At 42.4% G+C, this 24,645-nt stretch overlaps 1 protein-coding gene across 1 annotated transcript in view; it reads left to right on the top strand.

Moving 5' to 3' along the window:
• LOC104543132 (chromosome unknown open reading frame, human C20orf196) overlaps positions 1–22,496 on the top strand; it is a 43,272-nt gene extending 20,776 nt beyond the window's left edge. Inside the window, exon 3 of the mRNA XM_010187668.1 lies at positions 21,991–22,496. Coding sequence (XP_010185970.1) covers positions 21,991–22,496 — 506 coding nt within the window. The remainder of the gene's footprint in view (positions 1–21,990) is intronic.
• Positions 22,497–24,645: the final 2,149 nt, after the last annotated feature.

Below are 24,645 nucleotides of genomic sequence, written 5' to 3'. Positions count from 1 at the left end.
TACAAGAGGGAACAGATTTATGTTTTTTTGTCCACAGCTTAGGTTATATTTGTGCGGGAGTAAATTCTGCAGTGGTATTTTACTTTGCTAATGAATAACACACAGATAGCATACATAAAAAATGCAGTAACAGACCTAAGGAATACTCACCCTTAATATGCTGACCTGGTGCCTAGCATCAATTCATTCTGTACTGTTCATAATACAAACTTATACTGAATTTAATGATTTAAGCAGTTATGGTCTGCAAGAGGGCAGATTTAGACTAGATACTAGGAAGAAATTCTTTACTGTGAGGGTGGTGAGGCACTGGCACAGGTTGCCCAGGGAAGTTGTGGATGCCCCCTCCCTGGAAGTGTTCAAGGCCAGGTTGGACAGGACTTTGGGCAACCAGGTCTGGTGAGAGGTGTCCCTGCCCATGGCAGGGGCTTGGACTGGATGAGCTTTAAGGTCCCTTCCAACGTAATCATTCTGTGATTCTATAAAGATTGCAGAGGAATGTATCATCTTTACTCCTGGTCATGGTGCAGCACAAGTGGGATCTCTTTCAAGATGTCTTATAATTCACTAGCAATTTCTTGAAGGGGTGAACTTTCTCTTGAAGTGATGAATTGAAGCAGAACTTGATTTACAGAGCTACCATCTGTAATCCCAGCTGAATTTAACATTGCTCTACATTGCTGCTTCTCTGGATGCCTAATGAGGTTATTCCTAGGTTAATTTTTCTCCTGATGCAGTTTTAATTAAAATATAATGAAGGCAGCAGAAGATGCAAAATAAATTAACTTGAGAAAATTCATTTCATGCTGCTAGGATGTTTGTTATTGCTGGTAATTCCTATTTTATATGAACACTTGTCTAATAGCATGTGTGTGCATGTGAATCATCTGCAGAGCCTGTGGCAGCATTCCAGCAGTGGTGAGCTCCAGCGGCTGAGTCATTGAGTTTGCAACAGTGGGTTTTATTCCTGTGTTAGATTGAATGTGAGGAAATATTAGTATTCTTCAGCCCAGCAATCTTGGAATATCAAGGGAAACATTTTTGCGTCGTTAAGAAATTGCATATTGGTGTAAGCTTTCAACAATCCGCCGATAGTTAATGGAAGGAGTGATTTATTCCTGATGAGGACCTAGCTCTGAATTTCTTTCTCTTAAGAGAAAAAAGAGGAATAATTTTTTTGTAGAGGATGAAAGCAAAAATGAGGTTGAAAGTTGGAACTAATATTCAGAATGCAAGCATCATGCTTTATATTTAGCAACTATGAAATGCAAACTGGGGAGGATGAGTTAAACCATGTGGTGAAAGAGGGTGAACACGCATTGTTGGCAAATGTGATTCTTCACACAGGAAACAAAATGTTGCTTTTTGCCCGTGCTGTTCCCACACCAATGCACAAAATATTCAGTCACTTAAATTCTTCATGACTTCTCTCATATTAACAATACCTGCCAATGAAATATTTGTAGACAAACCTTCCTGTTCAATTATGGATTAGTTGACTGCTATCTTTACAGTGTGCTGAAGAGCTGGTCATAGAATTAGGTGCTATAAAACCCAATGGTATCTTTCAGGCAATAATCTACCTTTAAAAAGTGCACGTGTCTGGTTTTAGTACTTAGACTAGCAACCTGCTTTGTTATATTCGTAATTTTTAAAAATCTTCCTCCCTGCAGCAAAGAACAAAACCACTGGGCTGTTTCTAGATGCCAGTGTCTGACTGTGTTTGTGTTGAAGTGTTGCAGTCTGTGCTTTCTGGGATCAGAGCAGTGGTTTGCCCGCTCTGTCCTCCTGTTAAGAAAACAAACATCAAACCATTCTAACCGCTTCTTAAAAGTAAGATGATTTCCGAAGAAAATCCTGAGCCTCTCCTGCCAGTTCACCTTTTCTCAGTTGTGCACTGAAACCAGAATTTGCCTATCCAAACTTGTATGAAATGAATGCGTAGTGATCAAGCTTAGCCAAATTTTCTTTGCAGCTAAGCTGTGGAAAGGAATGCATTACTACAGAGCTGCAGCTAGGGGTAAATATGACCTCTTTAGAAATAATATAATTCTATGTGCCTCAAGATCCTGCTTATCTCGATTCCCGTGGAGTCTTAGAGTAGATATTAGTAAGACCAGAGTGATCCCAAAACAGTGGGGTGGCCAAATTTAAGAGAAGGTGGGAAGGTTGGTTTGGTTCAGGAGCCTCAGTGAAGGGATTTACTCTGAATCTTCCAAGTGTTTTAAAGCCCTGCCAGGCAATAGCTGGGCCCTCCCTTTCTTGTCACCTCTCAAACAGACCTCCATAGCTTTTCTTAGTCAACAAGTTACTGGCTTGCTGCAGGAATCTGGTTTCCTCCCTTGATTACTGCATGAGGAAGCAAGCAGGCTTCACTGCTGTTATGGAAGCTGTTAGATCTGATAATGTGTCTGGGGTTTTCCTTTGGCATTTACTGCCAAATTGAAAACAATTGTTTCTGTTCCTTTTTGAGGAATCATTGTGTTCCTGTGAATTTTATTTCTCTTGTGGACACCATAATATCCCTAATTGCTCTTGCTTCAGTGACGAGTGAATGAGCAACAGAAATGGCCTGTTGCTTGAAACTTAGGTGGAGTTTGGATACAAGTCTGAGTATTCCTGTGCCTTGGCTCTGATATTGGGTTTCCACTTGTGGTGAATGAAGGGAACAAGCAATGAAGCAGAAGCGGAGCCCATCTTCTCCAGGGGTGCAGGGACCAGGCAAGGACTCAAGCTTGACACCCCGCTGCTGTGCTTGGACAACTTACTGCTGCATACAGTACCTACCAGACTTTCCCTCTCAGCACCTTTCCTGCTTGCACAAGGAGGAGTAATGCTGTAAAAATAAACACTGTAGGGACTATAGAGTGCATGTTACTGAGAATGTATCTACTTATCAACTCCAGATGCTCATCTGCCTAGAACACTTGACGTGGAGTCCAGTTATTGTGGAATAATGCACCTGAGAGGGCATACTGCTCTTAGCTGTTGGTCTGATAGTAAGGCTGCAACAGTGAAAGGAACCAAAATGGGAAAGGAAATAGTGTGCAAAATAGCACCCTTTGGTCTCTGTTTCCTCTTCTCACAGTTGGACCATGACCATGGGTCTGGGGGCTGCTTGGTCTTGCCGGGCAGGTTGTTGCCATTACTGCATGTTATTGTGGAATGTAACTAATTAGGCAAGAGTTAGAGTACTTATGGAGCTTAAATGGTATCTACTTCATCTGGTTGGTGATAACTCACTAAAATTTTAATATAGTTGTCCCTGCCTCTTCTTGCTGCTGTTAGTAACCTGGAGATGAGGTTGATGTTCTCATTTCTGCATCTGTTTGAACACCATCTACGTGACTATGCTGATTTGACTCTTGCTTTGCCTTTTTCTATGACTCTTTGCCCAAAATCATCTTTATTTTCCCTCTGGGAGTGTTTGTGGGAACATCTCTGGTTTTGTTAACGTTCATGCGAATATTCCCTAAAGCTCAGTGTGGTCTTTGAAAAATATCACTGTCCCAAATGTGTTTTGGTGCACATTAAGTCCTGCCTGAAGGAAAAAAACTAAGACGAAAGAAATACAATAAACCATCTGTTGTACCTTATCTATACCTTGATGCAAAGAGCACTCTTTGGGCTGGATGGCGTACAGCATGTGGCAGCCTGCAAAGAGGATGCATCCAAAGGAGAGGATGGAAATGAGTACTGATCGCTTCATTTTGTAGAGTGTCTTACTCTGTGGATGCCTCCAGAAATCGTACTGCTCAGTGCCCATTAGAGAAGACTTGACATGGGTGGTATATTTAATTCAGTGGATTAATTTGAATAAATAAAACCCACTGGACTTTTCCTATCTGTGTAGAGCTCCAAGCATTAGATGCATGGCAGACGAGTGCTGGTGGAGCAGCATGGGTATGGGTGCTTGGAGAAGAGCTCAAGCCTTTCCTGGGAGATGAAGAAGTTTCTCAGAAGCAGACATGAATGCATTCAGGAAGGGTGTCACACACAGCTAATGCTTTTGTTTGCCAAAGCTGCCAAAATCTATGTTTAATAATAATGTAATAATGTAAAATAATGGTGAGGGCAAATAGGTTTTGGCTAAAAGTATCTGTGGCTAAAAGTAACTGTCCAAAGAAGAATTCATCTGCTTTTCTGGAGACTCCAGTTGTAATTCTGCTTGCCAAGGCTTTTTTATTTTAGATAACTCTTGTGCTGACGCTATGGCTTGTCTCTTGGTTTGGAGCTGGAGTGCTCCCTGCACCTTGGGAGCTTTGAGTTGCCTGTGGACCTGCCCAGTGTCAGACTCAGCCAAATAACCCAAAGCTGGTTTAGTAGGCCATCAGAAAACAGATGCTGGTGTTGCCCCATGTGAAATGTAGCACAGAGTACACCGAGAACAGAAAAATCTTAGCGCAGTCCAGGTCAGAGGCAGAAAATCTGAGAGGAGTACGGGTTCTGCCAGGGGATACTTGAGTGTGACAGCGAGTTGGTGTGTTGGGTTGTAGCTGGCCATTTTGGTTTTGGTGAAAGCTTGGAGCAGTGTTTTGGAGGCTCAAGTTTGCAGCCCTATCTGATGACTTGAGCTGGGCCCTGTGTCTCCCCATCTCTCTGACTGCCAGCTCTTCAGTGCAGTCTGCTTTGGTCTTCTCAGGAGAAGTCTCCATCCCAGTCCTGCTGCAATTTGGCCAGCATGGGAGCACTGTGAAATCTGGTGGCTGCTGGGGAAAGACTCAAGTTCCAGGTTAGGATGGGCTGGGGTAGTGCCATGCTGACTCACACTCACTATGTGATGATACTGCACTTTTCTCCTCCCCTGCTGCCCCTGAGAATGCAGAGAGAGTATCAGTGCTACAGCCTGCATGGGGAACAGCACTGGCAAAGTTGATGTGAAGATGTTGGCATCTCTTGCTAATCACTTTTTCAAGTCTCTGGATTTAGAGTATAACAGAATATTGTTATCTGGATGCTCTGCTGTTTGGATAATATTGGAGAATGAAACAGCACATTAGCTGTATAAGAGTATTTTATTAAAATATGTCTTAGCTTGTTTCCAGGCAAAGAACTTTAAAAATATTCTCCCTTTCATATGTGCGCAGTAATCTGTTCATCTGTTTTCTGTCATCTTTTTAATATTTTTACAAAACTGGAGAGTGTGTTGGTTGGTGGTTTTGTTTTTTTTTTGAACGGAAATTAAACTGTTTTCAGCTAGGGAGCTTTCATTAGACTTAGTCTGTAGCATGTGTGTCTAGCATCAGGAGATCCTGATACTGGGCTGTAATTGAGTATTGCATTCTGGCTGAGCAGAGTTCATCTCAAAACCTAAAATCTAAGGAAAAAAAAAATGTGCAGATGATCTTCATAAAACAAAGGCAGATTAAATCTGGAGCTGTCACAGAATTGCTCTTACAGATACATCTGCTGCAAAATAATTACCTCTCTTGAGCCCAGTACATTAATCAGTGTCTTGTTTGTGTCTGCAGTGAAAACAATTAAAAGCTCATCTCCTATTTTTTAGGTAAGCTTATGGGTTCTCTGATTTTTAAGGGTAATTAGATTTATTTTTATGTGTATCACAGTCCAAGGTGTTCCTGTTGGACAACTAGCTGTCTGTAATGTAATTTACCTGTAGCCAGAGTGTAATTTCTTTTCAATCACCTATTTTTTCCTTGGGCTGTTTTTTGCTGAAGAGTTAAAAATGCTTTTGTCTCATTTCACATAAATTGCTTAAAAAAGCTTAGGGCTTTTTGTACAGACATGAGAACTGCCATTATTTGCATTAATTTCAAATTTTCTTTAAATTCATTTGCTGCAATGTAAGGAAAAATTCTATAATGTAGTTGAGAAAATAGACATTGCTACTACTTTGGTTGTAATCATGGAAAATCTGTGTCAGGAGTCTGATCTCTCAAATGTGGTGAAACACTTGTGCGGGTGTAAGTGCACACTGAGATAGGCTGTAGATGTTAAAAAGCAGCTGCTGGGAATCACACCTAATTTCTAGAAGCACTTTTGAAATTCCCAGCCGACTTCCACTGTGGAATTTCCAATAGCGATTTTGCTCGCTGTGATTTGCCAAGTCCACCATGATACATGATTCAGTATCACAGCGGGATAAATCCCACGCCTCCTTGCTGAAATGACCTGTGTGGGGTGGACAGTGACAAACCTGGAGAGAGAGCACTGCATCTCTCATGGTCCAGAGCAGCAAAGCCTGCTTCCTCCCTGTGAGCACAGGGATGGTGCGGTGCTGAACCTATTTTCTGCTCCAAAGGCTCCCCTGGAGCCTGGACCAGGCAAGCACCGCACCTCACATGCATGTGCTATTTTAGCCATGGGGGTGCTCATCACACAGCTGACCACACAGCATGAAGGCTGCCACGAAGAGTGAGGCTTTGAGAGGAGGCACCATGGGCTGACGCCATCGTTTCTGCCAAGCCTCTCTGCAAGGCAGCAAACACTGATGTCTTTCTTCCTGCGTTGCACAATTCCTGCTCCTCCAGGACAGACCACTCCTTTGTTGGCCTCAGATTGACTCTGTGCTCCCTGTAGTGTCAGTGTTTTGCTGATCAGGAGCAGATTTAAATAACTCTTCCTGTGGCTCCTTTTCCTCACAGCTTGGCAGGAGGATGAATAAGCCTTCGTTGTTACACTGGAGGTTAAAAAAAAATAGAAAAAGAAAAAACCCCAAGATCTTTTAAACTCTGTAGTACCTGACAGGGATGATACAGTTGTGTTTAAAAAGAAGAACAAGACCACACCTATGATTAACCTTGTGTGCTGCCTTCAGGATGGCTTCACTTTGTTTGCTCTTTGTGCTCTGCTTGTGCTTGTGTGTTGACATTAGATCACAAGTGCTGCTGTCACTAAAATGCACCTTTTGTCTCCACCTCTGTTTGAGTACCTTCATCTCTGAATTCTTTCAAGTCTGTGCTGCAGCAGACTGGCCTCTTATTTTTTTTATTATAAGGAATGAGTGACTGTTGCTATGGGGCAGGGAGGCACTAAGGGTACAACTGAGCCTCTGTGCAGACAGACAGATATTTGTTTTATTTTAATTCTCAGTGACCTTTGTTTTATCCTGATTCAATTACTTACGCAAGGGCGCCAGCCTTTTTTGTGCCCTTAATGCATTAAACATTTTTTCCAGCTAACGGAAGCATCAGATATGTCTCCTGTTGTCTTGAGAGTCATGAATAACCTTCAGAAGTGAATGTGACCAAGAGGAAGTGGAAGAATATAAAAGTGAAAAGCAAATTTGTTTGTAGAGTGGAGGAAATCAAGGACTCTAGGGCTATGATCGTAGAAGTTTCAAAATGCCAGAGCTGAGAATGTCCTGAATGTCAATTGCATTTTCTGACGGTTGTTCCTGACTTAATTCTGTTATTGGGAAACACACCTAAGCCATGTTATTTGTAAATTAATAATGTTAAGTCCAAGGCATTCTTAAATATGAGCATTTTCTGGTATGCTCTTAAACCCGTAGTGACACCTTCTTTAAGATGCACCAGAGTCTATGAACTCTGCAGAGGTGTCCTCCTCCACAAGGGTACTGAGGCTGTGCGGATGGCTTATGAGAAAATGAAAGAGATTAAGGAAGGGGGTTGTCAAGGTAGTGGAATACAGATTAATTACTTACATCCTCATGTTGTCTACTTGGATCTAAAAAGCCCTACTAGAAGTAGCCTTTGAAGACCAATCCCAAAACTTGAGCTGAAAATGTTCGCTGAAGTCTTTGTTTCAGAATTCCCTGCTTTGTTTATAAATAAAACAGATGTATTTACTACAATCTCAGAATCCAATCTGTTTGAATTATGTTTTCTTTAGACCCTTTAAAACAGAATTCTTAAGCTGATCATAAATTTTGGGAATTAAAAAAATCTAAAAGAAAATCACCAGAATATATGATCAGCTAAATTGGATGGACTGTCAAATCCCACCCCACCAACCAATCTCAGATAAGAACCAGGAGACTGTAGCTTGTGCTAGAACACAGCTGTCAGGAATATCTCCATTTTAGATACAGGAAATAGTGGTAAACTTACCATTTTATTTGAAAAATGGACTCTTCCTTCACTGTTAAGGATCTATTTTATATCATACATGTAGCATACATATACAGTTTTATAATTGGATAAAAATGACCAATACTAAGGCATTCATCATGTTAAATATTTGCCTTTTCCTTTGAATAGGTGAATGGCTATATTAACATGATTAATATTATTAATTGTGTCTGTATTAATGTTTGCCAGGAGTGCTAATCAGTGGTGACCCAGCGTTAGTTTGTTGACGTTTTTAAAAGAGGAGGAAATGTTACTCCGAAATGTATGTAAATTTCCATCGTTTGAACACCTGTCTGACAGTGAGATTTCACAGCTGAAGTTGGTAGATGTTTCCATTGCTGCAATGAGTGAGTTTCAGTTTCATCAAAACTATATTCAATTTTCTATATTAATTTTATCCATTATAATTTGACTGCAAGAAGCAAAATCTGAAACGGTCCAGCAAAATTCGCACAGCTCTATCATGCCAGATTTTTAGGTGGTGCTAACCCTCCTTGCTCCATCACTGCAAAGTGGTCCAGCGGTTCACCTGTGCATGTGGGTCTGGAAAACATACCTGTTCCCAGACACTGCCTGAACAATTTCAGGGCTTGGATGGGCGCTGCTTACCTAGGATTTACAAGGTCCATGGATCTGAAGCTATTTTATTAAACTGAGCTTTAAGGTTTCTGTAACCATTGTGCCCCATGTTTCAGTGAGACTTCCACTTTGTAATGGCTTTTTCACCTTGCCTAGTTAACTGGCTCCCAGAGTACTAAAAGTTACTAAATACCACCCTGTTGGGCTTAATTTCTATACACCTCTGCTTTCAGTTTCAGTGTAGACTCATTCCAGAGTTCTCTTTTCATGGTTATTTCATGTTTTCTTCTCAGCTTATTTTTTCACATGGGCCAGCAAGCCTTCCTCAGCAAGTAGAGCAGTATTCACAAGCATGCTGTCCTTTCCCCAGCTCTTTAAAATGTACATCCAAAGCAAGTTGCTAAGGCATCTTCACTGGTTGAGATCAGAGTAAAAAAAAAAACACCCAACTTTGAGCAGGCCACCATGTAGAAGGAATGTTTTGTTTCTTAAAGAATTCCCGTCACTAGTCCAGGGATACCTCTAAAACTGTCTGGTTGGGGATTCCTGGTGCAGAAAGCTGGTTGCATGCCCAGAGAGCTGGGTTGGTTTTAGTTTATATGTTGCTTTTAGGAATGTATTTTTCATGCATTTATCACCTGTGCTATAGCCCCTGGTTGTCTGGACTCAAAAACATTCTCTTTTATCTGTTGATTTATCTGTTTGTTCAGCTTTACTCTTGTCTTTTTTCTCCTACTGATACTGTTTTGGAGAGAGGAGCAGTTGCATGTGAAGACCAGTGTTCTCATTCAGATCACAAGAGACCAGTGAGAATTGCTGAATGCCCCAGTAACGTCGAGTGCTTCACATTTGAAAAAAGAGCCAGGCAATTTTGAGAGTCTAATCAAGAAGTTAGAAATTCTGAACTTCCTGGTGTTTCCCAACACCTGGGTGTCTGCTTCTATAGTCTCTCTAGCCGGTATTTGGAGAACAAATTCTAAAACAAGCATGACCATAATTCATCTCACTGCTCTGTTGAAAGTCATACAAATGCTTTCACATCATCTTGAAAAATAGTTGGGGTGCTTTTCTTTACTATTTGTAAATGGTGCAAATATTTACATGTGCAAATATTAGGTGGATTATGAAAAACACACATTACAGTGTTGTAGATTCCTGCAGTAAGCCCTAACTCTCCTATGTTTTTAAAAGGAGCTTTATCTTTTCCCCTACTTTGCTATTTGTATGATTATTTTTGAATGGAGTAGATATTTTCAGTTAGGCAATCTCATGGCCTGAGGTGGGTGAAAAATGTATCCTTTCATAAAGGAACGTTTGTATTGCCCTAACTTGCTCTGGCTTATCTGTCCTTTAATTTGTCTTGTTTTGCAGGAACTCACAAGCATTTGTCAACATCACGTGTTTTCAAGCTAAGTGTGGTGATGCAAAGTCTTATTCTGTCTTGCGTGGCTTAGAAACACCTGTGTCACAACAGTGTGGTGAACAGACATTATGTGGGTGCAGTAACTATCACTAACCACACACAGTTCGTCAGTAGTTGAAGGTGTTACTGAGTAACTGTCCAAGCAAGTGGTTTACACACAGCACCAGGCTCTTGCCTGATAAAAGTCTGTGCAGCCTCTCAGCTGAGCCGTCCTGGTGCAGAATTGCTGCGAGGTAATAATATGGGATAAGCAACATGGAGTTTTATTTTGTTTGCTTTTTTAAACGGGATTTGGGCTCTCACTGACCTTCATAGTTCAGGCAGAGTTGTGTTCCCTAGTGATTCAGGGGGAATGGTTGGTTTGAGGTGGAACTGAGAGGTTTGAGTGTGCCCAGATCTGCTGATGGTTAAGAAATTTTCTTAAAAAGCAGCACTGATAGGCTGTCCAGCCACCTAAAGTGTGATGCAAACAGATCTGGAGTGACTGAAGCCTTTTACTGTTTGCCCTTGAGAGCAAAGCTGAATTATAGCAGGGAAATGCCTGTGTTGCCAAGCCTTTCATGTGACAGGCTGAGAGGACAAAGTGAGGAGATAGGAATGGAGACTATTCTAGTTGCTTGCTCAGTGATTTTTCTCCTTTCTAGCTTTTAAAAGTCATACTCCTTTTTCAGGACTTTCTCCCTTCTGCTCTGCCTTTCAGGTTTTTTTTAGTCCATTCACAGGCATATAGAGTCCCACGACTGTGACACGACCTGAGAAAAGTTTGGCAGGGGAGTGCAGCCCATTAAGGGCCTGAGGATTCACTCCCAATGCAATTTTTACGTGATAACCATTTCTGATTTCAGTTCTCAGGTGCTCGGTTTATTAACAACACAGCAATTGCTGCAGAAAGCTGGCTGTTTAAATGGCAAAACACTTCTGTTCAAAGCCTAATTTTCTATCAAGCTGGTTCTGGTGGAAGAGACTTTCAGTGATTCCTAAAACAGCATGGAGATAATTAAGAAAAAAACCCTCATCATTCTCAAGCCTCCAGCATTTGTGAATGGTCTATAGACATGCCTATTGCTCTAGTCCAATAATCTTTCTACTTATTACTTGATTTCAAGTAATACTGCAGCAAAACTAGATGGCTCAGACGTTTATTCAGTGTACTTTTAAAGTGACAAGCCAAAATGCCAGAGACTAGTAACGAACAAATACCTCCAAGTTATTAAACTTGTATATCTTGCTTGCTTTTCATTGTATTCTGGTGAAATTGCATTTTCTGTCCTTTGAAAATTTCCTTGATGACTGTTTGATATATCTGATGCTCTGATTTCTTCAATATTAGGATGTTTCATTTATTAGCCTGTGGGAAGCTGATAGGTGGAGATTGGTATCTTGCTTCCAGTCTTATTTTTGAGTGGTTTTTCATTTTTGATCAATATCTGATTCTTCCGCTAGCAATGCAGACAAAACAGTCCCAAGCTGTGTGATTGCACGTCTCACATGGTGTAACTGGGGAGAGGACCAAGACGTAGATCTGCTCTTTCTGTGCCTAGGCACTCTGGGCTGGCTGTGACTCTGCACATCCTGTTCAATACACACAACCATGTCAGACTGCAGGAGTCTGGGAAAATGCCTCATTCTACCTTCAGATCTTCACCAGAATATCAGTAGATTTCTTTACCTTTGTATCTGCTATTTGCCTGTGTTTTTAAAGTTTATTTCTTTGTGGTTTTTTTCTACTCGTGCTTCTAAAAGAAGTGCAAGCCTTTCTGTGCTTGTCTCACATGCAGTGTATTTTCAGGAGCATGACACAGACAAGGAGCATGGTTTTAAAAGCATCTTATTGCAAGTAAATTTCGGAAACTACCTCTGCAAGTAGGTAGCTCTTCATTGTTCTTAGTGAAAGATCAATCCTGACTGGAGGTAAAGAGCTTTGATCTGAAGAAAAACAAACTACACACATTCAGCTATTTCTGTCACATCTGGAGAGGATCAGTCCATCTGTAAACATTTCTTGTGGTATTCCTATACTCATGCATCTGTCCTAAGACAAAAATGAAAGATCAGGGCCATAAAATCTCAGAACCAAGAAACATCCCTCTTGTTTTTCTGTTGTACAACTTATTGTGATTTACTGCTGAAGAATTGATAAAGTTAAAGCTTAGATGGCATTATCTTCAGAAGACCTAAAATCTCCATTGCTTCTTTTAAATTTGGTGAGAGCATCTCTGTATTCAGCATTTCTGAAAATCAGTCCACTGATCTGGGATCTGAACATAAATAGTAAGTTGATAGAAAATTGAACAAACTCACACAGATGCATTTGACTAAGAGAGACACAGGTTTGCAGGTTGGAGGAGGTAAGGAATTGCAAGTAAGTTATATTTTAAGTCAGCCTTCACATTCATCTGCCTTATTTCACTCAGTTTTCAACCTCCACAGTTCTTAGAGCATTTTCTCTTCCCCACAGCAGCTGTTTTACAGTAGATGCCCTGTGATACCCGGGCATTAATTCCACATCAGGATTCAGGCCTCCAAATGCAGGGCCTCCCATGGAGATGGCTAATGGTAGTACTATAGGTCATAACTCTCTTGCTCTCAAAAATATTTACAAGTAGTGTAATTATACCTACAAATCAAGAAGTATGCTTAAAAAATACCTTGCTTTGTAGTATTTTCTTTGTCTAGAAGCTGCCTTTCTGCCTGTGATTCGCATGTCACTTACATCCACAGCTGTGCATAGCTGGTTGGAAGCAGAGCTGCAGTGCATGTCTATCTCTGCAACATAAACTGTATGTATGTTTGTGGGTGATAACATTATAAAGAATTGGACTTTCAGGTGCTATAGTGGCAAGGAAAGGCAGTGCACCCTGAACAGTACCCTCACCTCACTTTTTCCAAGTTCACACAATCTGTAAATAAAGCAAAATTTTTGCTAAATTATATATAATATTTTGGTCTTCTAGTCTGTTCTTCTCATTAAACAAATACTGTCATGACAGGCTCTTCCTTTTCTGTTTTAGGTGAATAGCATATGAATAGCATCATATTCTTGTTTTTCAGGCAAACTGTCATGCATGCCATTCTGCAAGGAGATACAGAAAGTAGATTTTTTTGTAAACAGATGTTGAAACTTGAGCTATTGATCTCCATTGAGAGCTGTTTGCGTACTCCTATTTTTGCTAAAGGCATCAGCTGAGGACGGTCTGTCCTCTTGGGTACTGAAGAAGTGTGAATCTCGATGAAAGACAAAGTATTTAATATATCAAAGGATATTGCTTTGGGTTTTGTTTTCTTTTTAATACTTGCAAATACGGTGATATTGCTTTAGTAATACTTGTAATCTAGAGTTACTTCCTGTCATTGGCAGTGGTCATTACTGAATATTTCAGAATAAGAGAGAGTTTCCCTCTCTTTATTTCATCCCTATTTTTCAAAATGGGCGTATGCAGCATACACTGTGCTGCCTGTTGGGCCTCATTCATGCCTCTAGCAGAGGATTTGTTAAAGCCCCGAAGAATGAGATTTAATAACTCTTCCAGATTATTTTTTTTGCTAGACTTGTATATGATCACTAATTGTCATCCAGATAGATGTTCAAGTCCTCCTTTAATTTCAGCTCACAGCTTCATTGGTTTTGCGTGACAACATCTGCAGAACGTCTAAAAGTGCAGTATCTTTTCTTTGTGTGTCTTGCCAGAAACAGGAAGGATTTTTTCGTGCTCATCTTTTCCCTTAGAACTATATGTTGTCTTTTGACAGTCCCTCTTCATCTCTTCGAGACTCAGGTTCCCAAGGGACTTTCTCAGCTCTTAGCTGAAGAGATAGGCATAGCAAATCCTTTTGCCAATTCTGGAGTTAACTACGCAGTAACCGAACCCAGGAGCTGAATAAAAATTCCTTCCCTCTCAGTTAATGAGGGTTTCTTGGGAAATTCTTCTTAAGTCAGAACACAAACAGTTCGTGAAGACCTGACTCTATAGCATCAGCTGGAAAAAAAGAGAATAGACAAAACTAGAATTTGTAATTTTTAGGCAGGAAAAAAGTATGAACGGAATCAGCTGCCATTTGCTTTAGCTGCACAATGTGAATAATGTAAGAAAGCTCCTTCAGGCACTATAAAACACAAACCTCGGTTTTCCTTCATAAAATTATTTACAAATCTTAAGCAGTGAAAATCAGGTAGGCAGAATTGTTTATCACTGGTTTCAAGCACCAGACTTTTGCTTTTATTCTGAAATAGGATGATCTTAGAGACAAATATGATCTGGGGCTAAATTAGAGCCTTCCATGTATAAAAAAGCAACACTGCAAGTTACTGATTAAAAGATGGAAAAAATCTTTTTAATAAAAGGCTTCTGCCTACTCACAGGAGGAAAGGGGTCAAACCTGACTCAAACGGTGTGAATCCTCTCCGTGGGCAGAGCAGTGCTGTGGTCCTGGTGAGTAAGGACTTGACATGAGAGGGCGGTTCTTACTTTCGCCTGCAGAAAAGGCAGAGGCTTGGCTTTGGGCTGCTTGTGTTGGATCCTGTCTGTCAAAGATGGAAAGCCTATGAGGATGTTTTGCTGTGGCTAAGGAGAAGCTGATGTAGCACAGCACTGCTGTGTCTGTGCACATGAACATGTGTAGTACTATTCTTGCAGTTGCCTCCCTGCACTCTCCTAATGCCTAATTGAAAGCTGAGCTGTTCATTTAAGGAGCTTTGTCAGAGTTTCTTTGTGGAAATTGATGCCTTTAGTGGTACACAGACTACATGAGTCTGGCTGTCAGTTCCCAAGACTCTATACGTAACAAAAAAGCAGCAGATAGTTGCAGTTTATTGAAGCCCCTTGATGCCCTCATCCACTGGATAATAACCTTAGTTGTCAGTTAATGTTTTCAGCTGCATAAACAGGTTATTTTTCTTATTTATATTCTAGAGAAAGGTTAGTCTTGATAGTAGAATCTTTAACCTTAGATCTTAAGAAGCCTTTTTGAAATCACAATTTGAGACAAATAGGGGTATTTGCTGGCTACAGAACCATGTATATTTAACCACTCTCAATATACCTATTTGAAGAATCCTTAACTTTGCTATTTCTAGAATGGTGATGAGCTCCAAGGCAGGAACTTGCCTTGTGAAAACAAAATGTCAAGCACCCTGTTTATCTTGCTGCCCATCTGTTCAGAGATGCTCGGGATCTTTGCAGTGGAAGATGTTCCTGTATGCTGTTGCACTCACAGGAGCTGTTCACAGACAGTTAAATCCAGTGCCCATTGCTCTGGGGCCTGGCTGAGGATGTATCATCGGCGAGGTGGGCTCTGGGAACACAGCCGTAAGTGATGGTGTTTACAATGCTGCCGCTGCCTCTGCTCATACCTATTGCTCTGGACCATAGGGCTTGGTTGCTTAGGAACAGGTTTGTGAGATGGCAGCGGTGCCTATCTCTTGGCTTTCAGCAGATAAGGAGTGTTAATTTGTAGGAGTTCACATTGTAGCTTACTTGCTCTGTGATTTATTAAAACGCACAAGTTAAACACTTTTTTTCCAAAATATTTCATTTAGCTGAGTTTTCCAGCTGTCTTAAAAGTACAGCACAGCAGGCATCAGCTGTGAGTTCTTGGAGCAGGGAAGAGCTTAATACCAAGTGTGACATTTGGAAGAGTGTCTGGGAAGATGTGCTGTGCCTGCTTATTGCATTTCAAAGGCACATTGTTGTTTGCCAGCCTTTTTATTTTGCGTGAGTTTCAAATTCCTAAGGGAGTTAGACAGAAATGGAAGGCTTTATGTTTCCCCAGAATAACTGCTTATGCCTTGTCCTGCACAAATTTAAGTCTTTCCTCCCCCAGCTTTTCACACCACAAATATGCAGTGGGTAAAAAAAAAACCCGACAGGCAAGGAGCCTGTCTCAATACTAGGCTATACCCAGTGCTATTCCTCCGTCACTGCCTCCCTTTTCTACTCCATACCCCAAATCCCTCCAGCCTCTTCCTTTCCTTCATGCTGCCTTTTGCCCACCCTCCCACACCCACCTCCTCCAGGTCTCCTGACAGAGCAGCCAGCATTAGCACAGCTCCCAGCTGGCTCCTCAGCAGTCAGACACAGTGATATGTGCCTCTCCCATGGGTTGGTGGATGAAGGATACAGCTTGTTATGGCATGTGTAAAGCAGAGTCTCACAGATAGCTGTCTGGTGAGCTATAGCCTACTGCATATTATAGCATGAGAAGGCTGGTTTGTGTGTCTTCAGGGAGACAGAAAAGTAGCAAGGCTTATTATATTCATATTTTCACTTTCAGTTCACACTTTAAGTACCCACAATGAACAAATTTTCTCTGCTTCCAACAATCTTTGAATGATAACGTCATTGAAAATTCCATTTTGCTTTTGCTTTAAATGCTGGAAGATTTCCCAAACAAGGATGCAAGAAGAAAACAGCTGTTTTTTGCAAGGCAGAGATGTGTGCAGAGAACTTGTAAACTCTACCATAATACTTACTGTACAAGAAAGGCTTTAGGATCTGTCATATACTCAAAGTGATAGGTGTTCATTCATCATCTAGCAGAATGATATGTGGTTTTTTGATGCTTTTTTTTTGTGCTATTCCAATTCATATATTAGTAATGGAAATCATACAATGCAAATATATTCCAGTTCGTGTAAAGGGATGTAATCAGCAGTTCACACATGGGTTTTTAACTGTTGTAATCAATGGAAATTTTATTAATGCAAGTCAGGGCCAAAGGATTTGGTCCAAAATGTCTAGCTTTACAATGCCTGAACACTCTGATATGTGATTGCTAGCAGGCTAAGATGCTGTGTGAGACTGGAGTATAATGAGCTTCTGCTAAATTCTCCCTACATTTCTTCTTTCTTCCCAGAGCAGAGTGGAATTGTGTTACCATGATGATACATGCACTTCCACTGGAAATCAACCAGGTGGAAATTTTAAAAAAGATGGGTCCTCTGCATTAGCTGCCTCAAGTGCTCAACATATGTAACCATAAGGTGCATGGGCACCTGTAGGGAGCTCTGCAGTGACATGGGACTTGTTCTTGTCTCCTCTGCAGCTAGATGTATCCCCAAATTGGTGTGGGTTGGCACAGATTTACTGCCAGTTGGGAGCTCTGCACAAGCCCAGGTAGTTACCTCCTCTGCTTGAACTTTCCCATGCCATATGGACTTATCTGATGGAGTGGCAAGAAGGGATTTTCTAGGAGTGCTGAGAGGGCTGTAGCAGCCCTCAGGGATGGCATCTGTATGTACTTATCACTTAATAGCAACCACAGAATTAGAGACCTTTTCTTATTTGTGGATGACTGCTTTCACCCCAGGTACATCGTGGTAGGTTGATGGGAAAAGAGAAATAATCTGTGAAAACTTCTGAAAGGCTTTTTTTAAATGGGTACCATCAACCAAAATAACAAGTAACTTGTATCGTTCTTGTATGACCCATGGATGCTGAGAATGTGTTGACTTTAGCTGTAACAAGTCGCAGTGAGGAGAAGATTCATGTGGGTAGAAGGAGCACACTGAGTTACAGGTGGCAGTGTCCAGGGCATGAAGTGGCTCATTTTGTGAGCGACAGAGGAGAGTTTTCTGTCTTCCTCTCTGAGGAAAAGTTTGGGAGCACGAATTAACTGTGGTGTGCCAAGAGGCAGGATCTGTGGTCTCTTGCAGATCTTGAACTTGCCATAAAATCATGGTGGTGCCTCAGGCAAGGCAGTATCTTAAGCTCTGATGTGGGAATCCAGAGCTGGAGCTTGTCTCCACAGCTACAATGTGTCTTCTGCATCTGCTCTTCAGTTACTCTGAGAAAAAACTGTATTCAGTTATATTCAGCCACAGCTACTCCCAGGAGGAATAGGTAAGTGGTGACTTTTGGGATACTGTCACCCAAGGAAAGAGTTACTCTTTCATCCAGCTTTCTCTTTTCCTTTGTTTTTCCTTTCCACTGTTGTGTTGCTCAGTTCTCTGGCAATCTTTGTTCAGGGACATTTGTTCAGACAAGTTGGTTCTAATGATCTCCTTGGGCTATCGCAGCCGGCATGATGGCTGCAGCAGGAAGCAAACACATGTTTTCTCAGTACGTCGTCTCAGATTTGAGTACCTGAATAATCTCTGTCACTCTGAGATACTCCAGAGAACAGTTCTTTCATTGACTGTACAATGTAGGGATGTGCTCTAGCATCTAACCAACATCTAGTTGAACATCAGTCACTACTGTGAGCATAAGGGTAATTTGTATGTCTCCAGATTAATTTATTTCTGTTCAAAAAGTTACTTGCTTTTCTCAGTCTCATAGTTTTCTTGGTCCTTGTTCATGGTGGCACAATAGAGGCACGTAGAGAAATTCATTCCTTGCTCCAAGTTACCCACAGTATGTGGTTAATCGAATGGCTGAAAGGGGTCAGGGCCCTGAATCATTTAGAAACAGGGCTTGCTGCCTTTGTTGAATGTGCCTGCTCCAACATTGTCTTAATACCTGAGCGCACTGGAGCAGCCCTGGGGTGAGAATGGGATTGGCATTCATTTTGGTGGGCTTGGACTCAGCTCCCTCTGTGGCAGGGATGAGTCATTCCTAAACCCTAGGGCAAATGATTCCTGTCCTAAAACAAGCCCTTTTCACAGAACTGCTGATGACAAAACACTGTGGTTCAGCTCTCCCACACCTAGATCTGCAGTATAAATCTCACAGACCTTCATAATAGGATGGACCTTGGTGTACTGGGCAGGAGGGGAATTACACATCCTACACACAGGGTTCCCAAGAGGCAGTCAGATGGTATGGGAGAGGACAGGAGGTTTGGGCAAATCCAGCTGCAGATGAGAATTAGTAGCTGCTGGCATCCAGCTAAGCCTTTGCAAGGGACACAGACAGAGATCACAGCAACACCAGCAGCTGCAGGGATCGCTGCTCACCTGAACAGGGGGATTTCTTCCCCCAGAAAGCCTGCAGTGTAGGAGCTCTGCTGTTTGAGGGATGTCTTGTTTTACCCTCTGTGTGCACTTGAAGACAGTTACGTGGAGACTCAAATTGCTATGTGAGCTGCTTTTGTAGAGGTGCAAATAATAATACTGCAGAGTTGTATCACTGAAAGTGGCTCAAGTCCAAAGCAGGATTCGGTTGTGTGCTTCAGGCGGTAGGGTTATGTGCTTGTACCAGATGGAGACTTTAAATTTTCATCAGCAGCTTTATAACCACAAAGAGTATCCTTTTATCAGCCCCTAGGTCTTTTACTAATAAGCTGCAAATGCTGAACTTCAATTAGGATGGAGTGGAGGTGCAGATGAAATAGTGTGCACTCTTACTGATGATGATCCATTACGTGAGAATGAAACCAAGACATGAGTGATGACCTGGTTCAGTTTTGGGGGCTTTTTTTGCTTGGGGGTTTGTTTTTGTAAGTGGTAGTTTTTTCGCCTTTAACACATAGTATAGCTGAGTGACAGTAGCTAAAAATAATCTGTACCAAATTCTCTGGTGATGGAACTTCATTCCAAGTGAATGGAGTGTGTTTTCGGTTCTGCTCGTCTTTGCACTGACTTCTGTAGGTGCTGGCTCAAGTCGACACAAGGGTGTGTGACAGCTGTGTTGTTAAGTTTGCCGTGGAAGGATACAGAGTTGACAAAACTATGTTTTTCCTGCTGCTGAGAGCTGGACAAAGAGGTCTAGGCTTTGAAGCAACACTGCTGTATGCTATCAGGGAATACTGGCTTTCTTGAGGAGTGCATGGAGAGGAAAAGGGGTTGATTAGTTTAATGCTGCCTTTGCCTTTAGCAGCATGTTTGCTGACCTACATGGGGTGCTTGTAGGCTGTACATGTGCCCCAGCTGAGAAGCTCTTTCTGGACCCTGCAGACATCCAGCTACTGGGCTGTGGTTTATAAATCATTCAGGACATTTGTGCGTTACAACAGCAGTGTCAGCTCTTTAGAGGGTGTTGAGGAAGGACCTCTACCTTGACTGGTATCTTTTAGGGAGGAAAAAGGTTGAGTGTATTTGCAAAGATCAGTCTTGGCACATAGTTGGAGAAGGCATTGAGAAATTGTCAGGAAAGCTGAGTAAAGTTGCAGCTTCATGGGATGTAGATTGGTTATGGCAATTTTGTGGCTAACGTTTCATGTCTTGCCTTTAGAAGGCTTTGCTGGAAAAGTAATCCACTAAGGATTAGGATAGGGCCTACTGTTGAAAACTAGAGATACGTAAATTTGAATCAGTAACTGAAAGAAAACTGTCCCTACAATAATACAACCAAGTACTTTTTGACTAATCAAACCCCAAAATATACCCCTGTAATATTTACCAGTCACTTCTTTGGTGGATTGCATGGATTGTGCTTCAAGAGAGTACGGCCGCTTTATAGGTCATTCTGGCTCATAGTCTCAGGAGAAAGGCAGAACAGCGTTGCAAAGGTCCCCATTGACACCATGAAACCAACAGGATTTTGCCCTTCCTGGATCATGCAGGGTTGAGATGCGTAGCTGGAGGCAGCAGCTGCTCTTTTACAAATTATGGCTGTAAGCTGTGCACTGGGGTTTGCAATTGCCACAGGAGTCAGAGCGCAAGTGCCACTTGATTGAATTATCAGAGATGCATGAGGCTTCAGTCCTAACTTCACATAGACACCACAGCTGAGAGATTATTGAGGCAAAATGGACCTGTTCTCTTTGATTAGCTCTAATTTGCTACTCTGATGGCATATATCAATGGTAAAAGAGGGCCAAGTAAGCTTTTTCTTTGTACTACACTTGAAATGTTACATTGCAAGAGGAGGAAAAGTTCTGTTTAGAATTGCAGAATCAGAGATGACATGAAATTGAAAAGAAAGATCAAAGATAGAAAACAGGGAAGGAAAAAAGAGGCAATGTACAGTATGGCGGCACAGACATCTTAATTTCATTTTAATGAATCTCTGACCTCTCAGGAACGGGAGGGTAGCTCTTTTGGAAAGAGAAGCCTTCTTCTGCCGTGCTGGGATTTCATTTGAACATGGTCTCTTACTGAAATGAAGGACTGCGCTCTGCTTCATGTCACAGAATTTGAACAGACCCAGCTCTTTTCTGACTCCCTGTGTCCTGCTTATGTAAGATGCAGATGATGGCTGCGGAACCTCTGGCTGAGCTCTGGAAAATGTTTTGTCAGTGACTCAGGTGCTTGGCAAACAGGCTGGCGTGACAGGCTTGGTGATGCAGTTGCAGTTAGAGGCACTCCCCGGGTACCAGAGCCCAATTCAAGGTCTCTTTATGGAGGTTGTTTCTGCTAGAAGCTGTGTGTAGCTTGTGGATCGTCTCAGTCACATTACTGCCAGGAGCCTCTGTGCTGATGCTGTATTAATTATGTGCAAGTACAAAGCAGCCCCCTTGATTGCATTGGAGCAGAAGAGAACCATAGCTCTGACTGTTCAGAGATGTGGATCAGCAAGGAAGCAGAAGAGCTAGGCAAGAATAAGACCTTGGCCTTTTTGCACGCCCCGTTCCCAAACTCTGTGCAGTCACTGTAACAGTGTTGGTTTGGTGGAGGACAAGACTGCATGTTACTGTAGGAGTAAAGTTGAGAACTATGAAAAGGGAAGGGTTAGACCCAGGGATGGTGGGAGAAAACTGAAACAGAGGCAGACCCACTTCAGCTTCCAACCAGACTTCCCTGTGGGTAAGCTGTCATTTTCAGCAGCAACACATCCCAGTTTCCACTTCTTTGGAAGTATGAGAGGAACCAGGAGGTCTGTACCATCAAGTAGGTTCAGTCACTGCAGAGTTGAAGCTGCGACAACTGTGAGATCCCCAAATACAGCCCATTTTATCTGAATCTGTGCAGCAAGCCCCTCCAGCCAAGTTTAATGCAGTACTTAGCTCACTCCTGCACAGAGCCTGTTTGCCAGACTGCAGTGAGGCGGAACAAAAAGATTTTTGCCACAGGGATGGCCTAGTGACTAATGAGTTTCATTGATCTTGTGTTTGCAGGAGAGAGCAGTCTATCCTCTGCAGTTCCTACGAGCTTTTCTGCTGGAAACTCTGAGGAAGCAAACGCAGGGCTGTGGGAGCACACTGAACCTAGTGATCCTGTGCTCTTATGGATGTATGAAGATGATGATAGTCCAGAAGATACCAGCATCAGGAAATCTCTCGATGACTTCTACAAAATGTATTGCAAAAAACGGCCAGACAGAACGGATCCCACCTACGAGGCTGCATCACAATGTCTGTCACAGAGGGTTTCAGAGCTAGCAAACCAGGATGGAACAAAATATGCGTCACGTTGCCTGCAAATGGCCCAGGTGGTCCTGAACAGAGATGGGTGTAAGATCTTCCCAAACAACCCCCCTGCTGCCTGTTTTTCAAAGACAGCTGAAGGAGAAGTCGTGTTAGAAGACAGAAAGATAACACCCGGACTCTCTGATGACGTCCTGGAATTTTTATTGAAACAAACACGGACAAAACACGTCTCTGACATGTCGCATGAGACGTAAGCAAGATACTGGTTTGTTTCTGTCACTGGACCTTTGCTTTATCTCCAAAAAGAGGTGACTTTCTTGGAAAGACACTGCTCCTCTTAGAACCACCTTCAACACCACATGTTCCATGGAGGCGTTCACCTGGAGCAGACCTTGCCACCGTGGCCTTTGCAGGGCAGCACCGCATAAGGAGCGTCTGAGGTCCCCATGTAACTGTTTGGGTTGTGTTGACTGATTGGGATAGGTGATCCAGTGTCTGTTGCTGGGACATCAAACATGAGTACGTACACCCACCAGGCTTTTAAATTGGCCTGCATCCCTACTTCAGCCCACATTCAATGCCTGTGCAGGCATGGATGTCCAAGTGCTGTTGACTGTAACAGACTGATTGAACGAGCTTGGCACAGTATTCCCCAGACCTAGGGAGGAAACTTCAGATTTTGTTCTGTACCTGACTGATACCATAACACCTATGTCTCCTATCCGGGGGTGCCTGATAGCTGTGTGTGTTTGCCTGCAGACTTACGATCCCACACATCATGACTGCAATGCGGGCGAGCTTTTTTGACAGAAAAAGTGCATGTGTGCATCAGAGAGAGGAAATACAGCTTCTGAGCAGGTTATTTTTTTAACAGGAGGGGTAAAAAAAGAGAAAGAAAAGCTTTATCACTTTAGTGATGTTTCTAACACTTCAAATGCACCAGCTGAGCAGACTGGGGATTTTTTCCTATCTAGATGAGGTGGTGTAAGAGCAACCACAAATAGATCTATGAATGAGGATTCTGCAGAGGTGCCCACAGAGAAGCTGCAGAATTGGTGCGAGCTGCCCTGATAGCTTCCTGCTGTAAGATGCAGAGTACCTAAGAAAAGCAGAGCTCACATACCAGCCTGTCCGAGGCTGTGGGTTGCTTGGTTGAATCTGTAGGGGCAATGCTGCTTTCTCTGGCCCCCTCCCTACCCATGAGCCACTGCTGATTTTTCCTACCATAGAGGCTGAGCCCAGAGCTTTGACAGAGAGGAAGCCAATGCTCATTGCTTGAGTACGCTCTTACCTTTTCTGGCACTGCACAAGACATTGTGATTGTTGTGAATATTCTTCTGATGTGTTGACGGATGAGGGAAAATGCTCTGAGAGATGTTTGAACCATGGAGGTGGTTGCTCTCCAGTGGGGATCATCTGGCATTGGTTGGTTCCAGCAAAGGTTTGCTACTTCTTAAAACCTTTGCTGCTCTTTATACCCAAAACATTCTTGCTCTGATTTATCTGGCAAGATCACCACTGGCTGCAGTGTGAGCTGGCCCAATGCACTGGTTGCCCAGCTTGGGTTTTGGTGACTGTCACTTGCCCTGTGACATTAGGAAGTGACCTGAAGGACTGATTCTCAGTAGTTGATTTTGATCACTGCCTCCTGGGGAGTTTGAAGTGCCCTGGGTCTGATGCATCACTATGAATTTGGCAGGCCTAATTCTCCTTTGCTTTGTGCTTATGGAAATCAGGAATCTCAAGGAAAACAGGTGCATGAGGGATGCAAGACTGGGCTCCCGCTGTTGAAGCCTTGGTGGGAAGGGTGCTGCTGCCATGCAGGGCTGCAGTGACACACGGCTGCAGTTCAGGCCCCTCTGCTCAGCACGTGGGAGCTCTTTGAAGTGGTCAAGCAGGAACAAGCAGAGCTTCCGATCTCTGTGGAGATGGTCAGTCATTAAAGCTATGCTTTACTGTCTGCAATTATAAATCTTCTGTTCTTGATTGATGTGTCGGGTTCTAAAAGAGACACTTGAGTTGGAGAAGAGAGTTATGTGGTAGTCCTTACCAGGGTTGCCAGGCCTGCTGCTTTGATGTAGGTCTTGCCTTGTTTCACAGCTTGCTTGGGGAGCTTGCATGTCAGAGAAACCTTCTGGAAAAATTCCGAGTTTTGTCTTCTCCAAGCTTTTATTGTTAGATTTTCATTAAAACTTAAAATAAACCTAATTATTTTGTCGGATTTTCTTATTTTAGGTGCTTACAGAAGCAGAGAAGAGCTCAGCTGGATAAATTAGGCTCCAAAATCCCATTGATTTTCAATGGTAACGGAATAAGCTAAATGTTTAGGGGAGTCTGACAATCTTGTCAGATATGTGGTGTTAGGAGCCAAAACATGGTAAAGTTTAGAACACCTGATCATTC

The sequence above is a fragment of the Mesitornis unicolor genome, unplaced genomic scaffold, assembly GCF_000695765.1.
Source record: "Mesitornis unicolor isolate BGI_N332 unplaced genomic scaffold, ASM69576v1 scaffold1027, whole genome shotgun sequence".
Taxonomy (NCBI): Eukaryota; Metazoa; Chordata; class Aves; order Mesitornithiformes; family Mesitornithidae; genus Mesitornis; species Mesitornis unicolor.
This window is presented reverse-complemented; position numbering and strand designations above follow the sequence as displayed.